General features: G+C 65.1%; 3 protein-coding genes across 3 annotated transcripts; all 3 read left to right on the top strand.

Annotated features, from left to right (window-relative positions):
* Nucleotides 1–1,987: 1,987 nt before the first annotated feature.
* Nucleotides 1,988–2,797, top strand: EMIHUDRAFT_75974 (hypothetical protein; the record flags this gene model as incomplete). Its single annotated transcript, XM_005769023.1, has 2 exons — nt 1,988–2,420; nt 2,472–2,797. Coding segments are annotated over 2 exons (759 nt in total), but the record flags the coding sequence as incomplete, so codon positions are not given.
* Nucleotides 2,798–5,976: 3,179 nt separating this feature from the next.
* Nucleotides 5,977–8,035, top strand: EMIHUDRAFT_75975 (ubiquinone biosynthesis methyltransferase; the record flags this gene model as incomplete). The annotated part of the gene is made up of 7 exons (XM_005769022.1): nt 5,977–6,290; nt 6,455–6,596; nt 6,810–6,833; nt 6,880–6,957; nt 7,325–7,378; nt 7,716–7,780; nt 7,861–8,035. The coding sequence occupies 7 exons, from the start codon at nt 5,977–5,979 to the stop codon at nt 8,033–8,035; spliced, it is 852 nt and encodes a 283-aa protein (XP_005769079.1).
* A 5,139-nt stretch (nt 8,036–13,174) lies between these two features.
* EMIHUDRAFT_75973 (hypothetical protein) lies at nt 13,175–13,432 on the top strand (the record flags this gene model as incomplete). Its single annotated transcript, XM_005769021.1, has 1 exon — nt 13,175–13,432. A coding segment is annotated over one exon (258 nt), but the record flags the coding sequence as incomplete, so codon positions are not given.
* Between the last annotated feature and the right edge of the window lie 960 nt (nt 13,433–14,392).

Raw genomic sequence — 14,392 nt, 5'->3', positions numbered from 1 at the left:
AGGCGGCGAGGGCCGGCAACATTGGCGTGCTGCGGGACTGGCTCAAAATTGGCGGGCAGGCGAACGCGCGGGAGACTGACGGTGAGACCTACTTCACGCTGCTGAGTATCGCCGCCACTAACGGCCAAGAGCGGGTGATCGAGCTGCTGCTGAAGCGCGGCGCGGAGATCAACCTGCGGAACAGCGACGGCTACACCGCGCTGATATCCGCCGCCCGCCAAGGCCACAAGCGGGTGGTCGAGCTGCTGCTGGAGCGCGGCGCGGAGATCAACGTGCAGGCCAGCAACGGCGGCACCGCGCTGATGGGCGCCGCCGTCTTCGACCACCCCGCCGTCGTGCTCCGCCTGCTGCGTGCGGGCGCGGATACGAAGCTGCGCTCTGAAAGCGGCAAGACGGCGCTGCAGTGGGCCAAGGAGAAGGGCCACGCCGCGTGCGTCGAGGCCTTCCGGCAGCACGTCGCGGAGGTGACTACGAGCCAGCGTGAGGCGGCGGCGGGCGGCGCGGGCGGCGCTTCCTCGGGCGAGGCGGCGGCGGGAGAGAGTGCCGCGGTCTCTTCCAGCTCACTGGGCAGGCAGCGCTGCTGTCGTGGCTTGACAGCGGCGGGCAGATCAATGCGACTTGCGTGGCGGGCGATGTGAGCGGCATCACCGCGCTGATGCTGTCCGCCCAGCGGGGCCACGAGCGGGTGGTCGAGCTGCTGCTGAAGCGCGGCGCGGAGGTGAACAAGCAGAGCAGCAAAAGCGGCACCACCGCGCTGATGGGCGCCGCCCAGGAGGGCCACGAGCGAGTTGTCGAGTTGTTGCTGCAGCGCGGCGCCGAGATCGACCTGCAGAGCAGCAAAGGCTTCACCGCGCTGATGCTCGCCGCCTACCACGGCTACGAGCGAGTTGTCGAGTTGCTGCTGCAGCGCGGCGCGGAGATCAACTTGCAGGACAGCGACGGCGACACTGCGCTGATGGGCGCCGCCCGCCAAGGCCACAAGCGGGTGGTCGAGTTGTTGCTGCAGCGCGGCGCGGAGATAAACGTGCAGGCCAGCAACGGCGGCACCGCGCTGATGATCGCCGCTTTCAAAGGCCACAAGCGGGTGGTCGAGTTGTTGCTGCAGCGCGGCGCGGAGATCAACGTGCAGGCCAGCAACGGCGGCACCGCGCTGATGCTCGCCGCCCAGAAGGGCCACGAGCGGGTGGTCGAGTTGCTGGTGCAGCGCGGCGCGGAGATCAACACGCAGGACAGCGACGGCTTCACCGCGCTGATGCACGCCGCCGCCAACAACCACCCCGCCGTCGTGCTCCGCCTGCTGCGGGCGGGCGCAGACGCGGCGGCGCGCAATGCGAGCGGCGAGACGGCGCTGCAGATGGCCAAGGAGCAAGGCCACGCCTCATGCGTGCGCGCCCTCGGGGAGCATGCGGCGGCGGCGGCGGCGGCTGAGAAGGCGGCGAAGGAGGCGGCGTGGGTTGCGGGGGCGGAGGCGAGGGAGGCGGAGAGAGCGGCGGCAGAGGCGGAGGCGTCGCGACACGCCGAGGCGCTGCTGGCGGAGGAGGAGGCGGAGAAGGAGGACCGCGCCAAGGAGAGCAAGAAGAGCAAGAAGAAGAAGAAGAAGAGCGGCGGCGGCGAGGCACTTGTCTCGGCTCCGGGCCCCAGCGCCATCGCCGCCTCTTCACCGCCACCCCCGCCGCCAGCCTCTCCTACTCCACCCGCCGACGCAGCCGCCATCGCCGCGGCGGACGAGGCGCTGCAGCAGGCCGTGGCTGCTGGCTTGTATGACGGATTAGCGAGAGCGCTGGAGGTGTACAGCAGCCTCGCGAGCCCGGCCGTGCTGGCGGCGGCGAGGCGCGCGCGTGACAAGCTCAAGGAGGCGCGGAGGCGGGACAGCCAGCGGCTGCGCAAGGCGCATGGCGAGGCGATGGGCGCGCTCAAGTCGCTCGACACAGCGGACAGCCCCTCCGCGCTCCGAGCGGGCATCGCTGCCGCCAGGCAGCACGTGGGCATGCTGCCTGCGCTGGACGAGGAGTTGATCGCGGCAGAGTCGCGGCTGGATCTGCTGTCTGTCGATCCGGCCGCGGCGGAAGAGGCTGTTGCTCGGCCCGTCGAGCTAGCCCTGTCGGACCTCACCGCGGCTACGGACGGGTTTGCAGAGGGCAAGCTGATTGGCAGCGGCGGATTTAGCCGCGTCTATGAGGCGTCGGCCGACCTCCACCTCTCCCTCGCCGCGCCTCCGCAGCTGCGCCACTTGCCGCTCGTCGTCAAGCGGGCAAAGTCGGGCCAGTCGGGCGGTTTGTCTCGGGCGGAGCTCGAGGTGAAGCTTCTCAAGGCGGTGAGCCACCCGCACCTGCTGCCGCTGCTCGGCTACTGCCTCTCGCCCGACGGCGTCTGCCTCCTCTCGCCGCTGATGCGCGGCGGCTCGCTCGAGGCGCGGCTGCGTATCTCAGATCCCGACCGCGCTGCGCAGCTCCAGCGGTTGGGCATGGAAGAGCCGCTGAGGCCGCTGACGTGGCGGCAGCGCGTTCGCATTGCGTGCGAGGCGACCGAGGCGCTCGTCTACCTCCACTCGAAGGGCATCGTGCACCGCGACGTCAAGCCGGACAACATCCTGCTCGACGAGAAGCTGACCGCTGTCCTGGCCGACACGGGCTTCGCAAAGGACCAGCGTCCCGACGCGTCTGTCCGCTCCCCTTCGAACACCCTCTACATGTCCACGGGATACCTCTGCCTCTCCATCTCCAAGGGAGGCGAGTACTCGAGCAAGACGGACGGCTACGCCATCGGCATCACCCTCCTCGTCTGCCTCACCAACCGGTCCGAGGTGCAGCTGACCGACCGGTGCGAGGACGAGTTCGAGGAGGACTGGACCGACATCGACGCGGCGAAGCTCGCCGACGTGGCTGCGGGCTGGCCAGCCGACGCGGCGCGCGCGGTCAAGGACCTCGCCAAGGCGGGAGACGGGCAGAAGAGCCTCTGCCACGAGAGCTTGCGCAAGCGGCCCACGCTGCCGGAGGCGTTGCTAGCTCTCCGGGCGTTGCTCTCTGGCGCACATGAGGGCGGGGCAGGGATAGAGGAGGCTGCGCCGGCACTTGGAGTCGAGGCCGCCGCGGCCGCTCGCTCCACTGGCTACGAGCCTTCGCCGCTCTCGGTGCAGGTGCGCGGCATGCGCACGGGCGGCGACTCACAGGCGCGCATCCAGGGCAACATGCTGCTCGCCTTCAACACGCTGATGCCGCGCCTCGACGCCGTCTACGCCTCGCGCTCTGCGGCGGCGCCCGATGGCTTCGAGGAGCGCATCAACTTTTGGCACCGCGAGTGCGGCTTGCCGGCCGAGCTGCGGAGCCAGCTCCACTCGCTGCGCATCTGGGCGAACGCGGCGAGGCACCACGACGCGGCGAGGTGGCGGAGGGACGGGCCGCGCAGCGAGGGGGAGGCGTCGCGGCTAGTTGCCGCGGTAACGGAGGCGATTGGGGCGCTCGATGGGTAATATTTGTGTGTACGAGTGTTCCTCGAGGTCGTATGCGAGATCGCAATCTCTCGCTCAAGAGATGAGACAATCTCTCTGCTGAGCTTGTATTCACACCGCGTGTTCACAGCTCGACTTCTGCCGCCGCATGGCACTGTACTGACGTAGCGAGATGACAATCTCTCCGCGCAAGAGATGAGACAATCTCTCTGGGGCTGAGCTAGTTCACAGACACCGCGTGCTCACAGCTCGACTTGTGCCGCCGCATGGCGCTGTGCAGCGAGATGACAATCTCTCGCGCAAGAGATGAGACAATCTCTCTCCTGAGCTAGTTCACACCGCGTGTTCACAGCTACAGGGACCGCGGCCGCGGATCCGGCGGCGGACGGGGCTGGCGCGCAAGCGCCGGCCACCGTCGGGCCGCCGGGGATGCGCCGCGGGCGGACGGCCCTGGAATCCAGCAGCGATCGCGCGCACATGCAAGACTGCCTCATTGCCGCAAGGCTTGCAGGTGTGTCGCAGCTCAGGTATGAGGTCCCTGGCTACGGGACGGCGACCTTCGACCTGAAGCACGAGAAGGCCGCGGGCGACCGCGAGCCGGTGCAGGCGGCGGAGGGGAGCGCTCGTTCGTCGAGCGCACCGCGCCGCGGAAGGAGGAGCTGACGGAGGAGCAGAAGGATGCTCGGGCCGCGGCTCGCAGGGCCAAAAAGGCCCGGCAGAAGGCGAACAAGGCGGAGAAGGCTGCGGCGGCGGCTGCGAGCGAGGCTGAGCGTGCGGACTACCCGCACGCGCAGCTGCGCGAGAACGTCGAGTTCGTCATGGACGAGGGCCTGGAGGCTGCGGCGCAGGCGGCGCGCAACCCCAGCGGGGTCCAATATTCAGGTCGCCTACTCGCTCCCTCCCGAGGGGGGCAGCGGGTTCGGCGACCTGGTGTACGCCACGGTCCCTCTGGGCTCCGTGGCGACCAAGGTCGCCCGGGACTGACTCGCCAACGAGCTCTACGAGCCGTCCCGGGGCGGCAAAATTGATGCGGCCTGCAGGGACCGAAAGGTCGCCGACCTGATCACGGCTGCCGGCGCCTCGGCGCCGGCCGACGCCGTGTTCGGCGGCAGGTTCGCGACGGGCGAGACGCCCCGCTCGACGACCTCCGCCTCCGAGGCGGACGAGGGCGACGGCGCCGGCGGCGATGGCGGGACCGGCTTCGACCTGTTCGGGCCGGACCCCACCCCCATGGGGGACCTTTGAGGCCCTCCCCAGTCTCACCCCACCTTACCTCTGCCCCCCCCTCCCCCCATCCCTCTGTGCACACACAGTGAGTCATTCGGAGTCATTCGATGGCCAGAGTGCGATTGTGTGTGTGCGGGAGTTGGTTTGTCGGGAGGGAGGGGCAGGCTGCTCACCCACGTGCACCGGGCCAGTGCTTGCACTTTGAATGCCGTGGGGCTCCTGCCCGTGTCCGGGCGTGGAGATGCGAGGGTCGCCCCCCCTTGCCCCACCACTTTGTGTGTGTGGAGAAATCTACCTTACCTTACCTTACCTGTTCACAGCTCGACTTGTGCCGCAGCATGGCACCATAGCGAGATCACAATCTCTCGCTCAAAAGGTGAGACAATCTCTCTGCTGAGCTTGACACGTGTAGGAGAGAGATTTTTAGCAATACCAAACATTGTTGTTTTGTCGTGTAGGTGCTTGTGTCAGACGCATACGCGCCCACACGTGCAGGTGCGAGCCCGAGCTAACATGAGCGCCTCCACGTGCAGATGCGCATTTGGCGAGCTCGAATATAAGCGTCTACTCGTGCAGGCGCTCACTTGTCCGACCAACGACTGGGACACCAAAAGAAAGAAAGAAAGAAAACACACAACCCAAGGGAGGGATGGGAGAACGGCACGCCGCCACCACACAGGGATTTTAAGGAGAGGAGTGTGGTGCGCTAGCCGTCGCCCACCCTGGGGAGTCTGCCTCTTCGTATCTCTTTTCGCAGTCTCTCGCCGCTTCTCGCTGCAACCTTCATGCCACCTCGCGGCCGTCCCACTCTCGTCGGTCTCTCCCTTGTCACTTCCTCCTCTGTCGCGTCGTTCTCTTCTGTCTCGTCCTGCGACGCCGCCGCCTGCCGGTCCCTTGTTCTCGCGGCTTCTTTCGCCTTGCGCAACTCCGTCCTCCTCGCGGCGTATCCTGGCCCCTCGAGTCTATCAAGCTCCCCTCGCGCAAGGACCACATTTCTGACTCCCACTCCGATCATTTGCCTACACGTCATGTTGTTGCTCAGGTCCACTCTCTCTTCGAACACTCGTGCCTCTACGGATGATGCCGGCGCTGGGGTCCCCTTCGGATGCATCGTGACATCTGACAACTGAATTTCCACTGGTTCGTCCTCCTCTGAGTCATCTTCCCCGTCCTCCTTCCGCTCGGCCCTTCGCCAACGCGTCTGGTGTGGAAAAGCGCCTTTTTTTTATCGCTCGACTTCAGCCTTCCACATGTTACGCGCGTCGGCGAAGGTCTCAGGCTCGGCGAGGAGGCCAGCGCCTATGCTGCTTGGCCGCCTCCTGTCATCGGACGCGCACTCGCGTGCCACCTCGCGCGCGAGTGAGTTTGGCTTCAAGGCCGTCGACGAGGACGAGAAGGAGCGCCTCGTCGGAAACGTCTTCCACTCAGTCGCCTCAAACTATGACCTGATGAACGACCTGATGTCGGCGGGCATGCACCGCATCTGGAAAGACACGGTGGTGGGGATGATCGGGCTCGGCGGCATGCGCAAGCCCGACCTGCAGGTGCTCGATGTCGCCGGCGGCACGGGTGACATCGCCTTCCGGATCGCCGACCAGATGGGCGCGCTCGCCGCGTCAGGCGGGCCAACCCCGCCGGCACCGCCTGCCGTGAGACAGCACGCTCCATCGCAGCATCGACGCGCCGCGCGCCTAGCCGCCGCACCCACCGAGCTGCAGGGCCACACGGCCCTCGCTCTCTCCGCAGCTCTCTCTGCTCTCTTTTGCCAGGCGGCGGAAGCGGCGGAAGCGGCGGCGGCGGAGGAGGAGGAGGAGGGGGAGGAGGAGGGGTCGAGGAGCCGAGGGTGGTGGTGTGCGACATCAACAAGTCGATGCTCGAGGAGGGGCGGCGGCGCGCGCTGAGCCGCCGACTCGTTTTTTCCGTACTGCCGCATCTCTTTTTCGCAACGGGGTCTTTCTTTTGTAGGCGCGCGCTCGGCGCGCCGAGGATTTCTTCTCCCCTCGTAGTTCGTGTTTAGGAGTTCATTTGTGCTTTCCAGGCGCGCGCTCGACGGCGGCGCGGCCTCGCTGCGACCGCGGATGGACTGGGTGGTTGGGCCGAGATATGGCCGAGATATGGCCGAGATATGGCCGAGATATGGCCGCGGATGCATTGGGTGGTTGGGTCGGCAGAGCAGTGCCGCATCTCGGCCATATCTCGGCTAGGTCGTTGGGTCGGCGGAGCAGCTGCCGTTCGACGACTGCGCGTTTGATGTGTACACGATTGCCTTTGGGATCCGAAACGTGTTTCGTTCATGTCAATGCTTGTTTAGGTAATCTCAATGCTCTGAGGAGGACCATTTCTTTTAGGTGACGCTCCTCGACAAGGCATTGTTGAGACATGAACAACACTACACTCTGATGGAGAAGCTGTCAATAGGTGACGCACATCGAGAAGGCAATAACAATGTAATATATAATAATAATATGTAATAATATACCATAGGTGACGCACATCGAGAAGGCGCTGAGCGAGGCGCTCTCGCCTCTACCACACCTCTCTCTCTCCACACCTCTCCTCTCCACACCTCTGCGCCTCTTCACACCTCTCTCTCCACACCTCTCTCTCACCGCACCCCTCCTCTTCACACCCCTCCTACTCACACCTCAGGCCCATCGCGTGCTGCGGCCGGGCGGGCGCTTCCTCTGTCTCGAGTTTTCTCACGTCACCAACCCCCTCCTCGCGCGCCTCTACGAGCGGCACTCTAACCCTGACCCTCCCTCCCTAACCCTACCCTAACCCCAACCCTAACCCTTACCCCAACCCTAAACCCTAACCCTTACCCTAACCCTTACCCTAACCCTTACCCCAACCCTATCCCTAACCCTTACCCTAACCCTTACCCCAACCCTATCCCTAACCCTAATCCCTAACCCTAACCCTAACCCTTACCCCAACCCCAACCCTAACCCTACCCCTTACCCCAACCCTAACCCTGACCCTAACCCTAACCCTAGGTACTCCTTCGACGTCATCCCCGCAGTCGGAGGGCGAGAGTTAGCCGAGACTAGTGCGAGCACCACGAGGCGGGTACCAACCAGCTGAATCAATCCCGCAGTACGAGGAGTGGTTCCGGTTAAGCAGCCAGATCGGTCGCCGACGGCCCCAAACCGACACTACTGCTGACTTCTGAACTCATCACGCAGGCTGGTGGCCGACGACCGCGCGTCGTACCAGTACCTCGTCGAGAGCATCCAAAAGTTCCACACGCAGGAGGAGCTCTCGAACTTGGCGCGCGATGCCGGCTTCCGCTTCGTGAGCCACAGCAACCTCACCGGCGGCGTCGTGGCGGTCCACTCGGGCGTCAAGCTCTCGCGCTGACAGCGGCCGTGGCTCGCGTGCGGTCGCGAGGCATTTTCTTTTGCTCAAGGGCTCAAGGGCTCTTGCGGCGCTGCCGCACATGTTTGTGTATCGTCGTCGCGTCGTGCCGGCCGTTTGATTGCAGGCTACAGCCCTCAGCCCCTGGCCCGCTGCCGGCAGCCGCTTCTCTCGCCACGACCCGCACGGACCAGGCCTCTCTTCACATACACACATACTGCGCTGACTCGTTTGCCCTCGGTACTTTACTATATTCGTTTTTGATAAGCGTCATTCTGGTGCTCTCTATTAGTAACACTTCTAGGGTACTGACGTACGCACGTACGGCTTTACCCTGGCGGTCCGCGCGGTCGGTGTGATGCACTGAGCGCCGTGAGCCTCTTAACGACGAAACGACCACCAGAAGCTTTCTGAGCGAACCAATCGGGCCAGGATCATCAGCATATCTCCCCTCCACAACATCGTGGGCGTTTGAACGGTATTTGAGGAGCACCGCCACTCTGAAGTTCGGCCGGGTGGTCTGCAGACCCCCCACCCCTCGGAGCAGCAGAGGCTCCGTGGCTTGTTGTGCGAGTATATGGGACAAAAGCGTCGAAAATGTCGCAAAAAAGCGTGTCTCGAGTTTGTGGCAGCCCCACAGCCGGCGCGCGCTGCCAGGAAGCACCGCTCGAGTGTCGGCCGCACTCCCTGGCACCCGGTGAGTGCGGCCGACCGACCAGACCGATTAGGCTCGACGCCGCGCTCGCTGTGGGGCTGCCACAAACTCGCCGCCGAGCGTGCCACCGACGGCGTCCTGGCGGAGGTGGTGGAGTGTGAGATCTGAGGCTGCGGAGGTGACGCCTGAGGTACCGGCCCGTGCACGGCAACTCAGCCGGCGACCGCCACGGGCTCAGACGAGACTTATCGACTCGTTCCGGCTCAGCTTCACCGTGGTCCTCGGGCGTCTGTCGACGTCAGGACCACCCATACAGCTCGCGGGTTTGAGGTCGCAAGAGCCAAGATGGTGGCGTTTGGACATCCCAACCATCACACAAGACAGCCTGTAGGTGATGGCGGGACGGCGCAGTGTTTGTGGCACTCGGCAGTAGGCACCCGCGGCACGGCCCCGCTGTCGGCTCTCGCGGGCTGCGGAACCGGCCCCAGAAGGGGACGATCCGGGCGAGTGTGGCAGCTCCTGCGCTAGTATGGGCAGTCTCTATCACAACACTACTGATCCTGGTCATTAGAGCTGCCAGGGGTAGCGTCAGGAGCCGGTAGGAGTCAAAACCCCTCATATTTGAGACATCGTGTCCCATATACTCGCACAACGAGCCCCGTGGGGTCGCAAAGTCGACGCTGAGAGTCGCACTCGTCAAACCATCGCAGCACCACGCGGTCCGCACGTACCGTCCACATCCCCCCCGCCGCTGAGAAGGCGCAGATCGACCGCCGGGCCTCGTAGTCGTCGTTAAGGAGGCGAGCGGTTTTTCGGAGCCGTTGGTACGAAGGGGTCCAAAACGGGCGAACAGGCGGTTTTTCGACGACCACACGCGATGAAGTATCTGCCTTTCGCTAAAATCGGGCCGCCGAGTGCAGAATTACTAGTACAACACGCAACCACACTAAGAGCTCCACACTAGCCGGTAGACTTTTCTTGTAAGCATCGTTCTAAGCGATGCGCAAGTCTAGTCCTCCTGCCTTCGGGCCGTCGCCTTCGGGCACCACGCACTCTCACACGCCAATACACGCGCGGCCGGCGCCCCTCATGCCCTTCCCCACGCACACCCCGTGAAAACTGCGCGTACGTCCCCGCGCGCACGCAAACACACGCAGCGCCAATTCTGAGCTGTGTCATGTGCGTCCCCTGTGCTGGCGCCCCATGGCCGTCCCGCGCCGCCCGCACCAGCCACGCGCCCCTCGCACCACCAGAGCCAGCCGCATATCCACTCAGTTAGTTAGTTAATTAGGGTCGGGTCCCGTCGGGCTCACGCGCCATGTGGCCGTATACCGCCACGAGAGTGCGCGCTACCTTCCTCGGGTTGAAGTTGGCGCACGTGCGCAGGCACGTTGCCATGGCACAGCTGAGCATGCCCCCGAGGCAGCCGCCCTGCACCGCACGGGCAAGCGGGCAGGTGAAAAGGAGGGGGGGGTGAAAGGAGGGTGGAGGGCCGATTTGCCGCCCACCCTCGCCCGTGCTCATGGAGATGTGATCTCCGTGATCACCACCACTCGGGCCCCTCGGAGCGGTTTGAGCTTGTTGTGCTTTGTTGGAGTTGTTGTGCTTGTGTGCAACACAAGTGTTCCAGCATGTTGGGTTCCAGCGCGCTGGTCGCTCTGTGGCGCATGTTGGGTCGAATCTCTCCTACTCCCTCGCCTACTCTCCTGCTCCCTCGCCTACTCTCCTACTCTCGTGCTCTCCTGCTCCCTCGCCTACTCTCCTACTCTCCTGCTCTCCTACTCTCCTACTCTCCTACTCTCCTGCTCCCTCGCCTACTCTCGTGCCCCCATGCTCGCGCCTGCCGGACGCACGTGATGAGCTCGTCCAACGTCATGCCCAGCATCCCGGCCTGCTTGCTCGCGAGGCTCCGCAGCCCCTTAAACATCAGGAGGCAGGTGCGTAGGGCCAGGGGCGCAGGTGCGTAGGGCCAGGGAGGCAGGTGCGTAGGGGTCAGGGGGGCAGGTGCGTAGGGGTCAGGGGGGCAGGTGCGTAGGGGTCAGGGGCGCAGGTGCGTAGGGGTCAGGGGGGCAGGTGCGTAGGGCCAGGGGCGCAGGTGCGTAGGGGTCAGGGGGGCAGGTGCGTAGGGGTCAGGGGCGCAGGTGCGTAGGGGTCAGGGGGGCAGGTGCGTAGGGCCAGGGGCGCAGGTGCGTAGGGCCAGGGGCGCAGGTGCGTAGGGGCCAGAGGCGCAGGTGCGTAGGGGTCAGGGGGGCAGGTGCGTAGGGGTCAGGGAGGCAGGTGCGTAGGGGTCAGGGAGGCAGGTGCGTAGGGCCAAGGGGCGCAGGTGCGTAGGGGCCAGGGGGGCAGGTGCGTAGGGGTCAGGGGCGCAGGTGCGTAGGGGTGAGGGGGGCAGGTGCGTAGGGGTCAGGCCCCTTCCACACCTTGAACATCGTGGTGCACTGGACGCGCGTCATCACGAGCACCTGAACCAACCGCCACGCAGGCAATCAGCCTGGCTGCGGAGTGGCCAACTTGCCCTCGTGCCATCTTCAGATGTGCTCATCAGATGGCAACGACGCGTCATCCCATATGTGGCGACGAGGGCTACAGATGGCCACTGGTCGGCAGCCACGCTTGATTGCTACTTGATCGCTACTTGATCGCTACTTGATCGCTACTTGATCGCTACTTGATCGCTACTTGATTGCTACGGATGGCCACTGGTCGGCAGCCACGCTTGATTGCTACTTGATTGCTACTTGATTGCTACTTGATTGCTACAGATGGCCACTGGTCGGTAGCCACGCGACTTGAGGTCAGCCTGCGCACCCTGTCGGTCACCATCCCCGCCACAGGCTGAGGCACCATCACGTCCGGGAATGGCTCCCGCAGCGCGTCGGCGAAGATTTGCATCACTCGTGCCTGAGCAGTCGGGTGCACGAGAGCGGTCGGCGGCCGGTGCGCATGCATGGGGTAGGCCGTGGAAAATCCCGGGCCAGGAAAGTTGGTGTTTATGGCGCGAGTGCTCAACGCCTGCGGCCTCCGGGACAAGCCTCGTGCGGCGGCCGGCCGGCGCGCGGCGGGGCGCCATTGCCATCTGCATGGGAGCATTGCAAAGAGGCACGTTCTTTCGGAAAAGATCCGCTCGAGCAGCCGCAGCGTCGTGATGGCTGGCACCTTCGCCACGGCGGTGGGGGCGCCGGTGTCCTACGCGTGGGCGAGCGAGGCGCAGGACGTGGCGTGGCTGGCCCGCGAACAAGTAGCGGCTCTCAGGGCGGAGGCAGCCGCAGCCGAGGCCGAGGCCCGGGCGGAGGAGGCACGCTATGCCTTGGCAGTCACCACTGCCCGAGCGGCCTCGGCGGCGGCAGAGGCGGTGCGGCTGGGGGTGTGGCGGCAGGCCGTGCCGGCATATTTCAACCAGGTGGCGATGTACCGTAGCGCGGGAGCAGGTTTGGCGTGAGGGAAGAGATACCCCTCGCAGCGGCTCAGGTGCTCGGCCTCGCGCCCTCGGTGGCGGCTGCGGATGCCGCAGGTTGCCAACCGGGGCTTCGTAATGACGGCCTAACTCTCACAGCAGAGAGACTGCAGACTCGTCAATTCTCGTCTAAAACGTATGTGTAGTATGACTGTGCACAAAGAACACGCAACACACTGCAGTCTGCACGGTCTGAAAACGCGAGATGACACTGTTGACAGCCAATGGGAAAGAGAATGGGAAGAGAACACCTATCGGGTTTAGCCTCGTATTGGTTTAGTCGGCCTCCGAGGCGGCGCATCTGGCTCAACCACGCGGTGACGCATGTCGACGAAGTGAAACGGAGGATCGTCGGCCTCCTCCGCATCCGAAAAGAAGGCGAGCCATCGCACGCCGCGCACAGCCGCAGGCGTGTCATGGCTAGCTGCTGAGGTGAGGTCCTCAGTACGCAGCGGTGCGCACGAGAATGCCCACGATTGGCGGCAGGCGTCGGTGCGCAGCAGCCACTGGCCCGGCTGGAGCACGTGCCTCACCTGGCCCGGGAACGCGGGCGGGGTCGCGTGCTTGAGCAGCATTACGCTCGGCTTTGGTCAGCGTGGGCATTGCAAGATAACTGTACCATCGTCAGAGGGCGCTAATACCTCTGCACACATCTCGGGACGTGTGCCGCGCCTGCGTCTTGCCGGCCAGCCTGCGGTGTGCGAAGCTGGCCGGCGAGCTCGAGGGCAGCAGAAAGATGGCAGAGAGGCCAGGGCGACGTGCCTGTGGTAGAAACTCGGCCGGCCACGCGCCGTGGATGCCACAGAGCCGAAGCTGGCCCGCTGGGCGACGTCGGGTGAGCTGAACGAGGGCGTCCGCCATTCCGCGAGGCCCCCCCCGGGGCAGCGATGACTATATTTCTTTTTTTGAGTTGCCATTATTTCTTTTAGTTTTAGTCCAACGGTTTTCTTCTCGGCGCTTTTCTGGAGCCCGACTCTGGTGCTGCTGCCCCGGCGTCCCTCGTCGACCAACCTCGCGGCAAAACTGCTCGGCGATGTCCTCCATCGGAACGGGCTATGATCAGTCGACCACCACATTCTCGCCTGACGGCCGCGTGTTCCAGATTGAGTACGCCGCCAAGGCGGTCGAGAACTCGGGCACCGCGATTGGCATCCGCTGCAAGGACGGCGTCGTGCTGGGCGTCGAGAAGCAAAAGCTGTCCAAGATGATGCTGCCTGGTTCGAACCGGCGCATCTACACGGTGGACAAGTGCACGGGCATCGCGGTCTCAGGGATGATGGCCGACGCGAGGCAGGCGCGCTGGCCGCGCGCCACCGCCGCCGCCCTGTTCCGCCACCTCCTCGCCGCCGTTGCCGTCGCCGCCGCTCGCTCGCTCGCGCATCTGCGCCGCCGCTCGCATCTCGCTGGCCGCCCTCGCGCCTCGAGCCGCGCACCCCCCTTGCGCTCACCCCGCCGCACCGCCACCGCTCGCCCCGCCGCACCGCCACCGCTCCTCCACGGCGCACCGCCCGCAGATTGTGAATGCGGCGCGAGCGGAGTCGGCGAACCACACGGCCGTGTACGGCGGGCAGATTCCGGGCGCGTGTGCCCCATCTGCCACTTTCTCTCCCCCCTCCCCCCTCCCCCCCCCCTCTCCCGTTCTCCCGCCTCCCCCCTCTCTCCCCTGTCTCTCCGCTCTTACCCCTCTCCCCTCCCCCTCCCCCCCCACACACAATCCCTCCTCCCCCCGGGCCGCCGCAGGGAATATGCTCAGCGACAAGATCGCCGCCCTGCTGCACATGTACACGCTGTACTGGTATGTGCGCCCCTTCGGATCGTCGGTACGTCACACCCATACTCCGCACATGCACATGCACACGCACATGCACAAGCACATGCACATGCACATGCACATGCACATGCACATGCACACGCACACGCACATGCACATGCACATGCACATGCACACGCACATGCACATGCACATGCACACGCACACGCACACGCATAAGGCCAACTGTGTGCATGCGAATACACCCGTGCTCGACGCCAGCAGCTGCCCCCGCCGTCGCCTCTGCCTCCTCCGCCTCCACCTCCTCCTCCACCTACCACCTCATCCGCCTCCGCCTCCGCCGCCGCCGCCGCCGCCGCCGCCGCCGCCGCCTCCTCCGCCTCCCCTCTGCTAGCTCTCCACGAACCGTGCCCCCCCCACTCTCTTGCTCTCCTCACCACATCTCGCCCCGACTCTTCTTCTTCTTCCCCCCCCACCACG

Source organism: Emiliania huxleyi (assembly GCF_000372725.1).
Source record: "Emiliania huxleyi CCMP1516 unplaced genomic scaffold EMIHUscaffold_435, whole genome shotgun sequence".
Lineage (NCBI taxonomy): Eukaryota > Haptophyta > Isochrysidales > Noelaerhabdaceae > Emiliania > Emiliania huxleyi.
This window is presented reverse-complemented; position numbering and strand designations above follow the sequence as displayed.